This window comes from Plecotus auritus (assembly GCF_963455305.1).
Source record: "Plecotus auritus genome assembly, chromosome: 14".
In the NCBI taxonomy this organism is placed as follows: Eukaryota; Metazoa; Chordata; class Mammalia; order Chiroptera; family Vespertilionidae; genus Plecotus; species Plecotus auritus.
In genome coordinates this window covers 13402250-13416321 of record NC_137780.1, presented here as the reverse complement: position 1 = coordinate 13416321, position 14072 = coordinate 13402250, and the positions used below count along the sequence as shown (strand labels likewise).

Here is a 14072-nt window from a genome sequence, read left to right as displayed (position 1 = left end):
TCTAGATTATAATGTGATTTTAAATAACTCGGGAACTCTTCTTTGCTAGATTTTTCCAGTTAGCCCAACACGTTATGCTGGCAGATGCTATAGAATAACACAAAAGGTACAGAATAGTGCCAGCGAGTACGCAAGCAGGATACTTTTTAAAAAGTCGTAATACATCAGCCAAGGGAAGCTCCGTGTTAGGTCTGGTCGTCCTAACCTTCGGTCCCTGATAAAAAGGATTGTCAATTCCATTATCAGGCACGCCCCCAGCTGGATGGAATAAAATAGTCCCGTTATCTGTACATGTTGATCATGAAAATTCTTCTGAACATTTAGAACGCTGTAACACTTTGACTACAGTGGTACAAAAGCAGAATTTGCTTTTATTCTTTTAGATTTTCATTTAGTGCCAGGGATTTCCATTTTGACTTGAAAAACGTTTTATATTTTATACTAAGTTTCATTATTACTATCATTTTCAATATCTTGCCTAATTGTGTTTTGTCATAGGAACTTGATCGGGTTGAAAGGGAAAATATGTTGGTGAATATGACAAAAGCTTTGAACTGGAAACATGTTTGTTTGTTTGTTATTTACTTAGGGCTACCTACTCTTACATTGCAGCAATTTCTCTAAAATACTGATACTGAGACCTCAGTCTTATTTTAATTGAATGGATTTATCATCCTGCTTTCCTTGAACAACAAGAATTAAAGCCTTCAGCGTTCTGATTGTCACATAAAAACAGAAAACCCAAGTCAGCCTGTTAGAACTGCCTGCCTCCACTTTTTGTCCACTTTGCCGATTAAAATTGGGGTATCTATGTGATCTCAACAAAATATAACATAAAAAACATCTGCGCAAACTGGAATTGAATAGGCAGAATTTTTTGAACATTTCTAATTTTGCTGTTTTTAGGCATCCCGAGCAAACGCATTCATGGTTATCTTAGTTAAAACTGGTTTCGCTCTGCCAACAATCAATGTGATTGACATATTTACATATCAACTCATCTCATCTTACAAATTTTAAACTTTTTCACTTAAAATTGGATTCAAGTTGGCATCTTCCGAGAACTTTATGTACGTATATTTTAGGTTCAAACTGTGCATTAGAACATTTTTTTAACTTTTGTAAGTAATAGATACACTATCCAAATGTATATTTATGACCTGTCAGAATGGCAATTTATATGCACGCAGTTGTACCCTCACCACTTCATGTGAAAGGTGGTAATTTTAGGCAACTACAACTGAAATTCTTTTAATAGTATGAACGGAATCGTTCCATTAGTTAGCACCAATACAGAAATGAATGACTTAGGAATAAAACCACCTCCGTTTCAGACAGAGCATTCCTGTCCTCACTGCTGCTCGCCTGTGCCATCCCTTACCTGGTCTTTCAGGTCAAGGTCCCGTTTAGTTTTGGCTCTGTACTCTCTGAGCTCCTTTTCTGCCTCATCCTTCTCCATTTTGGTTTTATTCAATTGATAGCGCATTTCCCCACACACCTGTTAGATGACAAAAACTAGATCAATACTAGTAGCTGCTGGAATCCACCAGCCAATGCCAGCAATTAGATCTTTTGGTGCCCCCTAGAGGGCATGTAAATAAAAAACAGCACAACTTTTCTAACAATGGCACTTTTCCTATTAGAATATTCAATATAATATTCTGTTAAGATGTGGAGGCAACACCAGGTATTGCTGAATATAACAATTTCAAACTATAAAGAAATGCATACTGAGGAATTTAAGTAATGTGTCCATGATTTCTTATGTAAAATCATAGTTTCAGTTGCATATTATCATCCAAAATGCACTGTCATCTCAATTTTAAGTAGGTAAAATTATTAATGAAAATATTAAGCTATGGCTTTATTCATTTAAATTCTTATGGTTAAATAGACACTCTGTATTATAAAGCCTTCTTTTAAAGACTTTATGAGGTAGGCTTTTATTTTAGAAAATTTATAAAGAAATTTTTGTTTCTGCTATTAGGCTATATTATTGATATTTAGGTGTAGTGGCCGTATTAACTATAAGCTTCTTAGATAATGCCAATCTCATCATGCACAACAATGTATTTCAATTAAGAACGATTGCCTGGTAAAGGTCATGAGCTGGAACTAAGCACATTCTGCATTTGTAACTGTAGATTTAGCATAAAAGGAAAATGTACATTTAAGTGAAATAATTCTAATGTATCATTAAATAATGAACACACATAGTATCTTAAAAGTTACATAGTATCTTCTACAGTTTTGTGTTCAATCTGTCGTCTCTACAGACATGACTATATTTGGAAAATGCAATTAGCAGATAAACCTATGTAAAGAAGTGATAAGCCTCTGGGAGAACTGAAAACCTATAGAACGATGAATGAATACACGATTCTGCTTAGTCAGCCCCTAATGGACAAAGACGAGTTTTAAAAATCATGTGTCATGCAATGGTTATACTTGTCTGAAACTTTTCAAATTTGGTATTTCTCCCAAAATGATGATTAGAACTTTGGAAATTAGTACCATCAGTATCGAGGTACTAGAATCTTAGAAAACCTGTATGCATTTCCTATGCTCAAATAAAACATACCTTAAAAAATAAACTAATCTGTGTTCCAAAGTTATAGGGACAAGACAGAAAAAAAAGCCAATAAGCTTTCCCCCAGTGGCCCACAAAAGCTAGAAAAAGAATAAAATTACTAAAAATTCTATTTGAAATTCAAATGCTTTCAGTGTGTGAGTTGATCTTTCTCATTTCAAAAAATTAGTAATTTACATAAAGGCATTACTTTTAAAGCTAAATAACATTTAAAAATTAAGAGTGACAGAAAAAAAAATAGAGGGTCCCTAATTTACTTTCTTTCTTAGTTCTTCACTGTTTCAATCTATTTGATATACATACATGAATGAAATGAAAATATCCAACTTGATAATACCAGGAAATAATAATTATACAACAATTATACAATCACGGTGTTTAAAACCCAACACCAACACAAAATTATTATATGTAACAAGTGTCTAAGCATTAGGTCTTACTGAAAATTATTTATCCCTTTATTTTCTTTTTAAAGTTCCCTTGCCTTACTACTTTCAGTTTAGCATTTGCTAAGTTTATCCATAACATTGAAATTCTATCTAAAATAAATCGACCAATTAAATTGGACTAGAAGTATGTTATCTTGAGGTTGGAAGCAACCTCAAGGCACTCCTCTGATGCCCGAGTCCCTTCGGACAATTGTAAGGACAGATTATGCTCATCCTTTACTGTACAGATTTCAACAGAAAGTTCTTTGCCTGCGATGAACTGAAAACTCCGGCCATAGCTTTCATCCGTAAACCTGGGCTAACCATTCCCATGCCTCTGCATCATTTCTCCTGCTTCCGCCCCTCTCTTCTCACAAACACCTCTATCATGTGGGTAAATATGATATTTTTAAACGTCTACATTTGCTAGCTTGATTAAATTCAGGGAAGAAAAAGAAAAATTAGGCTCCCTTTCCTAATGTATGTTAAAGTTCACTTTAAAGTTCGTTTTAATTACTACATTATAAAGCAACAATGGAATACAATAGGTCAAAATTTAGGAAAATACGTTGAGAAATAAAATTCAATATCAAAAGAGTATGCATTTTAAAATAACCTGTGAGTGTAATGGTAAAAAAGAATTCATTTAACTTATTACATCATGCATGCCATTATTTAGTTTCTTAGTGTTAAAGCAATTGATTACTGAAATCGACATGGACTTCTAGTGTTTCTTAAATACGTACCTTACATTAGCCAGTTAAGACTATTAAACATTTTAGTTCTAGGTTCACAAGTTTGTGATACCCATACAGCAAAAAATATGACTTTTAAAGTATAAATTTAAAGACCAATAAAATAATTAGCTGTAGTAGTAGAAGCTTGACTTTAGAGACCAAGTCTGGAAAAGAGACCAAGCCTGCAAATTTCATGTTAAGCACATGCCTCATGTTGTAAATATATGTCTTTTGGTATTATTATGAAGATCAGACGATCAAACCTATGCTATCTCTGGCAAAAATTACTCCTAATTAGCAAATTTTTAAAAAAGCGAGTGTTATCAAATATTCCATAATTAAATAAAGCTTGCTTATTTACAAGGCTGTCTCAGCCACTGATCTCATAAGCTCTCTGAGAATATGATTTGTTTCTAATTCATCTTTGTACAGTATTTGCAGCACCCAGCCAACAGTAAGTCCTGTATATGTTTGCCGAGTGACAATTAGGTGGACCTTTATTATCTTGAAATAACAAATCTTCTCTGCTCCAAACTTCTTTCTGAGCTTCGTACATTAGGACAAAAAGTTTCAAGGAAAATATTTAAGTAATTATTAAACTGAAATGTTCCTTTGTACCTTTGTGGCATCCATTTCCCGGGAAGCAAGCTGGTTTTGAATTTCTTCTAGTTGGTTCACAGCTGAAACCTTCTCCCTTGTAGCCTTTTCCAGCTGGGCCTCCAGGTGGGCAATGTTCTGAGACAGAGCCAACATCTGAAAGAGGAAGTCAAAGTCCTAAGTGATAATGTCATTTGACAGCTAAATATTAAATACTGAGTTCACAGAGTCTCAGCCACTGAGCTCTCTGAAAGCCCTTTCTCTGTGGATTGGGTATGTCCATTTCTTTGCCTCTTCAATCCATCTGTCCCCCATGACTTAAGTATGTACTTCCCTGGTCTCCCTCGTCATTTTGGAAAACATGTAACACGATGATAAAATCCAAGTGTTGGTTGAAACTCTAAGGTGACAGATAGCAGACACCTAAGCTGTGGGAGAGAGGGACATGACTACATTTCAGAGGCGGTGTCAAGGAATCAGACGACTCTTGAACCCCTCTCCCACACACAGGGCACAGAGGACTGATTGACTGGGAGAGCTGGAGGGGCAGGCACTTCAGAGAGAGCTACTGGTGGTCTTTGAAACGCCTTCGCTTCCCCAATGCCACCAGAGAGGAGGCTCTCCGAGGTTCCTCAGCCTTCCCAGGACCTCCTGGCCCATTCCTCCTGTGGGAGTCCCCTCAGCCACATCTCCTCTCCTCCAGGAGGCTTCCCTGGCTCCCAGCTCCCAGCACAAACAGAAGCTCCTTCATATACTCAGGGTTGCTCTTCAGCGAATGTGCACTGGGTGGTACTGCCTGCTGTTTGCAGCCGCCACCCATTCTCATTGGCTGCTGTCCATGCCATCCTGGTGCTGCGGTATTTTCACTATCACGTGGGCATGCGCTCCTACAACCACTCTGTCTACCTCTGTGGCACCCCAGCCTCTGCGTCCCCGCACAGCACTTCTCACACTGTTTTCAGTCGTCTGTTTCCTCACCAGAACACCTAAGATCCTCAAGGCCACGCTCCTCGAGAGGCACCAAATGTTTGATAAATGCACGGAAGATCAGAATAAATGGCTTTTCTGAGGGACTCTATGGGTACCAGGTTCTTGGTTTTTCTTCTCAGTGTTAGAAAAGCTTTCCAGATCTTAGATTTAACCTTCATAGTTTTATTGTTTGCAATTACATTTTACTCTTCCTCAGTAAGTAAAATTTTCTAGGCTCTTAATTTCTTGTTGGTATTAGCAGTTTTATTTTATTACTTTTTTTTCTTTTTAGAGAGAGGAAGGGAGAGAGAGAGAAATATCAATTGGTTGCCTTCCATATGTGCCCCAACTGGGGATCAAACCCCAAACCCCAGTTTTGTGCCCTGACCAGGAATTGAACCGGCAACCTTTCAATGCACAGGACGATGTTTAACCAACTGAGCAACACCAGCCGGGCTAGCAGTTTTAACATGAAGAAACAATGCTACCTAACCCCAAAGCAAAACAGATAGGGCTGGCCATCAGTTTCCAAGCTGTTAAAACAAGGACTGAGAGCTAATTTGAAATAATAACATTTGAAATGTAAATTCAGTTTTACAACTAAAGTCAATAACTAAAATTGTGTGATAAAAATCAAGGTTGCCTTTGAAATACGTAACTCCAGCTGACATATCTGAAAATAATGAATCCGGTAGCTATTCTCTAATTGAGACAGTGGTCGCATTAACTTTTCTGGGGATTGTGTAGAATCGTCTATTTGACTTATGGTTGTTTGTATGTCCTTATCATCAAAAGATTGACTACAAATCTGATATATATATACACACACTACACACACACACACACACACACACACACACACACACTGAGTGGCCAGATTATCATGATCTCTGAATGCATAATAATCTGGCCACTCAGTGTATGTGTGTGTGTGTGTGTGTGTGTGTGTGTATATGTACATTAGAGGCCCGGTGCATGAATTTGTGCATGGGTGGGGTCCGGCCAGCTTGGCCAGTGGGAGGGGACATGGGCGGTTGGCCGGCCTGCCTGCTGGTTGGATTCCTGGTCAAGGGGACAATTTGCATATTAGCCTTTTATTATATAGGATACACACTGAGTGGCCAGATTATTATGCGTTCAGAGATCATCATAATCTGGCCACTCAGTGTATAAAAGCCTAAGCATCCGTCACAACTGAAACAACCGAACAGACGACCGAACAGGCTGTGTGGGGCGACCAGGCTGGCAGCGGGGGGCAGTGAGGGGCGACCAAACAACTGAACAGCAGGCTGCGTGGGGTGACCAGGCCAGCAGGCGGGGTAGTGAGGGGTGACCAGGCCAGCAGGGGGGGGCAGTAAGGGGAAACCAGGCTAGCGGGGGGTGGGGCAGTTGGGGGCAACCAGGCTGGCAGGGGGGGGGGCAGTTGGGGGTGACCAGGCCATCAGCGGGGGCAGTTAGGGTTGATCAGGCAGGCAGGCAGGTGAGCAGTTAGGAGCCAGTGGTCCTGGATTGTGAGAGGGATGTCCGACTGCCGGGCATCGGCCCTAACCCGGCAGTCGGACATCCTCTGAGGGGTCCCGGATTGGAGAGGGTGCAGGCTGGGCTGAGGGGACCCCTCATGCATGAATTTCGTGCACCAGGCCTCTAGTCTGTACATAAAATTATCTTTACTAATACCAAGCTACAAACCATCCTTACACACATTTCAATTCAAACCTAAAGGTCAAAAGAAGCTCAATGTAACAATCAAAATTATTAATTTAAGTTCCTTAATATAAAAATTCAAGTTCATGAATATCCATATTCTGAATGTGTCATGATAGCTTCTCTGGAACTGTACAGCAACCATAAACCAAACTTTAATGACCAGCTACTAAAAATCATATATGACTTACGTGGAGCTACTTATGGTAAACATATGATAATTGTGTGGTTTTTGAAGTAACTGTTAGACATGTTAGCAGAAGTGCACATTGTAAATACTGAGTCCATTTGCATGACAAGGCGTGTAACACATCACACTCCCTCCATCTGGCCCCTCCCTCTGCCGCCTGCCACTTCTCTCCTCTGCCCGTTACCTGTCTGCTCCCTCCTGTCACCCACCCCCGAGCCTCCCCTCCGAGTCCCACCTTCTGCTCCCCACGCCCACCATCTGGAAGCCAGCATCACTGCGGGAGCTTCTCCCTCCACATCTGCCGCAGCGCCAGCAGGAACACGGACAGCTGCGACACTGCCGGTGTCCGGGGCGGCGGCATCAGGTAAGTCCTTCCCACTCTGACAGGGGCGAGCCAGAGACAAGGACACCCAGGTTGGGAGAGCCCGGCAGAAAAGTGTGCACTGACACAGCCCCTGGTGTGCTGAGCAAGGGGTAAAGCGGTGCTCCCTCCACCAGAGGCACAAGAAGGAAGGATTCTAGCAAAGGGTACTATCCAGGGAACCAGGTCAGGAAATGCACGAAGTATGGAGGGAGCTCAATACATAGATGACGAATGACCGACTGGACGCGCTGAGCCCCCCGAGGGGCTCAATGCAACCAAAGGCCATCACTTAAGACAACAAACACACACAGCAAGGACCTTGCGTGGGGCAATGATTCAAAACCTGTCCGGGCAGAAGGCCTGTGCGCACCTAGAGCTGCCCACACACATGAAATTGTTGAATTAAAATAAAGAAGAGAGAAGACAAATAATAAAAAGAAAGGAAGAAAATCTAAAAGTGCAAGCGAGCACGCCTCGCAGCTAGGAGGAGGGGAAGCCAGCTCCGGCAGGAACTACAGGACATTTACATCATCGTGATTCACTGGTCCAGCTCCCTCTCCGATGAACTGCCTGAGCGAGGCAGTCTGATCTACATTCTCCCTGAATCCCCTGGGAGAAAGGATTATATTGGATTAATTTTCAATTGAAAAAGTGAGATTCAGTAAATTAGGTAATTTGCCCAAGTTCATTCAAGCTAATAAATAAAAAGTAGAGCTAGGCTTTATATCCAAATCTGTCTGCTTTTACTCACATGAAGACCCAAGAAATCTATCTAATAAGCCACAAGCTAAAAGGTAGGAAATGTCCACTCTAAGTGAGGTATTGTGTTAGGTACTTTCAAAACATTATCTCATCGAATCCAATCAATCCATTGAGTAGATCAGCTCCATTATTTACTCTTGAAATTTAGAGAGGTCCAACTCTTCAAGGTCACAGTGAGGTCAATTTAGATTCAACCCTAAGACTTTTACTCCAACGCCACTCTCTGCCGTTTCCCAGCGCTAGGACCACTTTCAGTCTTTATTCCTGCACCTGCACTGAGAGCAGGGCCTCTAGATCAAATGCCAACCAGGACTCACCGAGGGCAAGACAGATGACTCAGCCTCAGAAATGCATTGCGTCTCTGTTGTCACCTTTATTCAGGGAAGAATGGTCAGCGTAAGAAAGAGGCTGTTACTGTGGAAGCACCTGGAATAGTGCCTGGAGCGCTTCGGCCCTCCCTTGTCCTTTCTTAGCAGGGATTCTCGTCAAGATATTTTACAGTAGGACTACTCAGCGAGGCAAAAGTTTCCACTGAACAACCAGAAAACAAAAATCTCCTAGGTGCGAACAGTTGCCGGTCTTTGCAACTGATACCATTTTCTCTCCGCTCACGGTTGTACCTCCCTCCAGGCCTTAGTCATGCTGGTATGGCCAGTAATTCCTTCCCATACTCTGCGTTTCTAAACCCTCCCTATTCTTTGAAGCTTAGCTGAGATGCCGCCTTCTCCGAGAAGCCTTCCATGATCTCTTGCAGACAGGGATTCTGATCTTCTGAATTCTCAGCATTTCATCCATACCTTTCCAATTCAACAAAAATATATGGAGCACATTTTATGTGAGAGGAATGTCACAAGCTATAAGGGTGTTAAGAGGCCATACAATCAGGGGACTCCTAGTAAGTCAGGGGAGACAAACAATTCAACAAGAACTTGCAATAAATTGAGTTTGGAGCCTGTGGGAGAGGCTCCTAACTCATGCCTGGGAGGCTGTGAGAGGAGGTGGTACCAAGAGGGACTCGGAAGGATCCATTTGAGTGGGTAGAGGGAGATTCCTTCAGGCAGGGGGCAAAGCACAAGCAAAATCCTGAAATAAAAGGATAGCATGGCCCTAGCCGGTTTGACTCAGTGGGTAGAGCGTCAGCCTGCAGGCTAAAGGGTCCCAGGTTCAATTCTGTCAAGGGCACATGCCCGGGTTATGGGCTCCATCCCTAGTGTGGGGTGTGTAGAAGGCAGCCAATCAATGATTCTCTTTCATCACTGATGTTTCCATCTCTTTCTCCCTCTCCCTTCCTCTCTGAAATCAATTAAAAAATATATTTTTAAGAAGGAGCACACAATGCAAGAAAGAAAGGCAAAGGGAGATGAGACTGAAGAGCCAAAGAGGGGAAGGAAAATGTAGGACTTCATGCTACCCTTGAGGATCCTACATTTCAGCCAAGGGGTTGCAGGGAGACATAAAGAATGTTACAGCAAGAGGCAAGAGGCTGCCATGCTGAGATGTTTATTTTGGAAAGACCGTCCTGGCTGTGGTGTGGAGAGCAGGTGGGGAAGAGGTGAGGCTGGAAGCCAGGGAGCACTCGGGATGCGGGAGTCACCTGAGCGTGAGCTACGGATCCTAGTGGGTTGGAGGGACAGACGATCTAAAATTCCTAGGGGCCTGACCGGCGTGGCTCAGCGGCTGAGTGTCGACCTATGGACCAGGAGGTGACGGTTCAATTCCGGGTCAGGGCACATGCCCAGGTTGTGGGCTCGATCCCCAGGAGGAGGTGTGCCGGAGACAGCCGATCAATCATTGATGTTTCTATCTCTCTCTCTCCCTCTCCCTTCCTCTCTGAAATCAATAAAAATATATTTTTAAAAAATCATAAAATTAAATTCATGGTGACAAGATGACATGGAGGGTCAGGGAGAGAGAGGGGACAGAGATGATGACAGCAAGATTTCTGAGCTGGTGACTGGATGAATGGTGCTCCATTAGGCGAGAAAAGATGGGAAGGAGGCTGGTTTGGGAGCTCCATGGAGAGCGGAAGATCTAGAACTCAGCACCATATACCTGGGATGAAGCCACTAGAGCTGAAACCATCTGGATCTGCAGCTCTCTGCTGAGTTCTAGACCCTTCCTCAAGCTTCTTTCTGAATGTGTCACCCTCGTTGCCTCAAAGGCGCTTTAAACTCAGAGTGACCTGAAAGACACACCTCATCATTCTCTCAAATCAGGAATATCGATTCAGAGAAAGCAGAGACAGAGAGAAAACCTCTTAAGGGGAATAAGATCTAAAAACTATTCACTAACAACTGCACCAGAAGGCCTTCAGGGAGCACAGCAACGTAATTTCAGTGTTTGGGCAGGAGGCCTCATGACCCTGCCTAACCAAAAGCCACTCTATGGCTTCCCATCACTTTTGGGTGAAGTTTAAAGTCCTCCACGTGGATGGTAAGGGCATTCATGATTTGGCCCCTCCACACATCTCCAAACTCAACCCTCACACTCTGTCCCTCCCTTCCTATGCTCCAGCCACCCGGGTCTTCAAATTGATTATTGGAAATCAGATGGATTATTCTATTTGCAAAAGTCAGAGACTATAGCATTGAAAAACACATGGAAAACAAAAAATGTTTATGAACTCTAAGTTGTAAGAAATATGACTCTTTAAAAGATTTTAAAATTTAAAGTTCATTCAAGAGTTGCAGCCTATAGCTCAGCGGACATGGCTCGGTGGTTGAGCATCAACCTATGAAGCAGGAGGTCACGGTTCAATTCCCAGTCAGGGCACACGCCTGGGTTGTGGGTTTGATTCCCACTGTGGGGTGTGCAGGAGGCAGCTGATCAATGATCCTCTCTCATCATTGATGTTTCTCTCTCTCTCCCTCTCCCCTCCTCTTTGAAATCAATAAAAAATATATTAAAAAAAGAAAGAGTTTCAGCCTACAAGCCATCGCTGACATCACCACCAACTCTCCTGCGATGTGGACAATGAGCCGAATGCTTGAGTACCTTGGATCCCGAGTCCTCCCGCTCCTGCGTCAGCTCTTTCTTCATCAGCTCTTTGTCGCAGGCCCTCTTCTCCTGCTGAGTGGCCAGTTCCTTCTCCAGTCGCTCTGCCTGCCTCTCCAGTTCACTCTTCAGCTGCTCACACTGGATTAGAGCCTGTGGAATAAGACAGTAAATGGGATCTGGGAATTTAGAAAAATAAGGAGGAAATGAGACAGTTAAGCTTTATTTTTATTTAAAATACTTAAAAACACACTATAGCCCTAGCCAGTTTGGCTCAGTGGATAGAGTGTCGGCCTGTGGACTGAATGGTTTCAGGTTCGATTCCGGTCAAGGGCACATGCCCAGGTTTCGGGCTTGATCCCCAGTAGGGGGCGTGCAAGAGGCAGCTGATCAATGATTCTCTCTCATAATTGATGTTTCTATCTCTCTCTTTCTCTCCCTTCCTCTCTGAAATCAATAAAAATATATATATTTTAAAAAGACACACTATAAAGTCAATTAGACAATTTGTACACTTACTAATATAACAGTATTCAAGTGTTACATTTATTTCGATTTGCATAATTAAGGCTACATTAACTTTTATCAACTAACAAAATTCAGGAAACAGGCCTTGATGAAGGCCACTGATGAGTGAGAATCCTGAAAAAGGAGATCAGAAAAATAAAGTGTTCTAGTACTTTTGATTATATATCATGTTTATACTATAAGAAATATGTAAGTATCCAATTTAACTGATTTTTCATTTGCTCGTGGTTAAAGTTATTTGAATATTTTAAATGTTAAAGATGAAAATTTTTTTAAAGATGTTGAGTTTATCATAACATACAAGCATCTGTTTTGTTTTGTTTTTATCATTATACCAGAAGCCCCGTGCATGAAATTCATGCACAGGTAGGGTCCCTAGGCCTGGCCAGCCATCAGGGCCAATTGGGGCCTTCTGGCTGCCTGCCGGGGCCTCCCTTCCCTGGCTGCCAGCTGCCGGCCAGGGCCTTCCTTTGTTCGCACCACCCTCTGGTGGTCAGGGCACGTCATTGCGAGCGATCGGTCTCCCAATCGAACTCCCACAGGGACAATTTGCATATTAGGCTTTTATATATATAGGTAATAACCAAACTTCTTTAAATATAACTAAGATCAGATTTAGTTCACTCCCCTTACACCCATAACTACAGTAAAAATTAGATAGTAATCAAAAGTTAAGATAAGGAAAGACCAAAATACCATATTTGTTTTATAAAATGAGAATTGCCATCTTCCATTTCTAGTTACTTAAAAATCCGTAACTGTCCATTAGTTTAAATATCCCACTCTGCAATTCCAGAAGTAAAAATTCTATAACTTCCCTTTGGTTACATTCATCTTATGTGTATATATAATCCTATATAATAAAAGGCTAATATGCAAATAGAACGAACGGCGGAATGACGGGTCGCTATGATGCGCACTGACCACCAGGGGGCAGACGCTCAATGCAGGAGCTGCCCCCTGGTGGTCAGTGCGCTCCCACAGGGGGAGCACCGCTCAGACAGAAGCCTGGCTCACAGCTGGTGAGCGCAGTGGCGGTGGCGGGAGCCTCTCCGGCCTCCGTGGCAGCACTAAGGATGTCCGACTGCCGGCTTAGGCCCGCCCCCCTGAGGGTTCACGGACTGCAAGAGGGTTCAGGCTGGGCTGAGGGACACCCCCCTCCCCCGAGTGCACAAACTTCATGGACTGGGCCTCTAGTACTCAATAATAAATGATGACTTCAAAATCCCAACTTTCAAAAATTCCAATAAAATTAGGTTGCTTCACATAGAAAATCAGAGTCATCCTAAGGTGTCTCAGTTTTATTCCAGTGGCTCTGGCTTACAATATCACCGAGTCCACCCTCTATTTCCCCTGAAGGTGGAGACCCACGTGTCATGTGACTCACGTACTGCGTGGTCATAAATCTCACGGTCACATTTGCTGTGAAAGGAGACGAATGGTCTCCGTGAGCAGCAACTGTAAGTTACACATAGCTCTGCTTCCCTCTGGTGAGCGCTACAATAAATACAGACGATAAATATCTAGGACCTGTGAGCTTTCTGTCCTCAGCTGGCAAGTATTAAACTACAATTTCTTCCCGACTCTTCTGGAAAGTTCTGTATGCCCAGATGAAGTATGAGGTTAAAATTAAATTGTCTCAGATTAGCTGGTAGTAACTTCAGTTTCTAAAAAGTGACTCTTCCCAGGGAACTAGTCCCAGGTCCAATTTGAGTTGAGAATGTTTTTTAAAAATGTTTTTTAATTAGATTTTAAGAGAAATTTTAAAAACACGATTTTCTAAAATTTAAGCCCCTGGAACTTGAAATATTATGAATTAGAGACTTTTGTGCTTCAGAATACAATTGCTCTTGTGAAAGATATTTTATATGGACCTAATACAAATGTTCATAACTTTCGCTAATATAATGAAAGAATAAAAGTACTATTGAACAAAAACTGAGGAGTCAACATTTTTAAAAAATAAATATTTATTGATTTCAGAGAGGAAGAGAGAGATAGAAACATCAATGATGAGAGAGAATTACTGATCTGCTGCCTCCTGCCCGCCCCCTACTGGGGTTCAAGCCCACAATCCGGGCTTGTGCCCTGACCAGGAATCGAACCAGTGACCTTGTGGTTCTGGGGTTGACACTCAACCGCTGAGCCACACCCCGCTGGGCCAGCTGTCACCAATTTTAAGTGTGGAAACAGTGGAAGGGGGTGCTGA

At 42.3% G+C, this 14072-nt stretch overlaps 1 protein-coding gene across 13 annotated transcripts in view; it reads right to left on the bottom strand.

Annotated features, from left to right (window-relative positions):
- SDCCAG8 (SHH signaling and ciliogenesis regulator SDCCAG8) overlaps positions 1-14072 on the bottom strand; it is a 199657-nt gene that overhangs the window by 138522 nt on the left and 47063 nt on the right. For 11 of the 13 annotated variants that reach the window (XR_013959602.1, XR_013959603.1, XR_013959604.1 and 8 more), the window contains 3 exons: positions 11336-11488; positions 4374-4508; positions 1382-1498 (listed from right to left, as the gene is read on the bottom strand). Coding sequence is in view for 10 of the 13 variants with exons in the window: in XM_080650996.1 (XP_080507122.1) it covers positions 1382-1498; positions 4374-4508; positions 11336-11488 (405 nt within the window). In the remaining 3 variants the exon portion in view is untranslated. The remainder of the gene's footprint in view (positions 1-1381; positions 1499-4373; positions 4509-11335; positions 11489-14072) is intronic. The other 2 variants (XM_080651000.1, XM_080650997.1) reach the window with 1 other exon arrangement.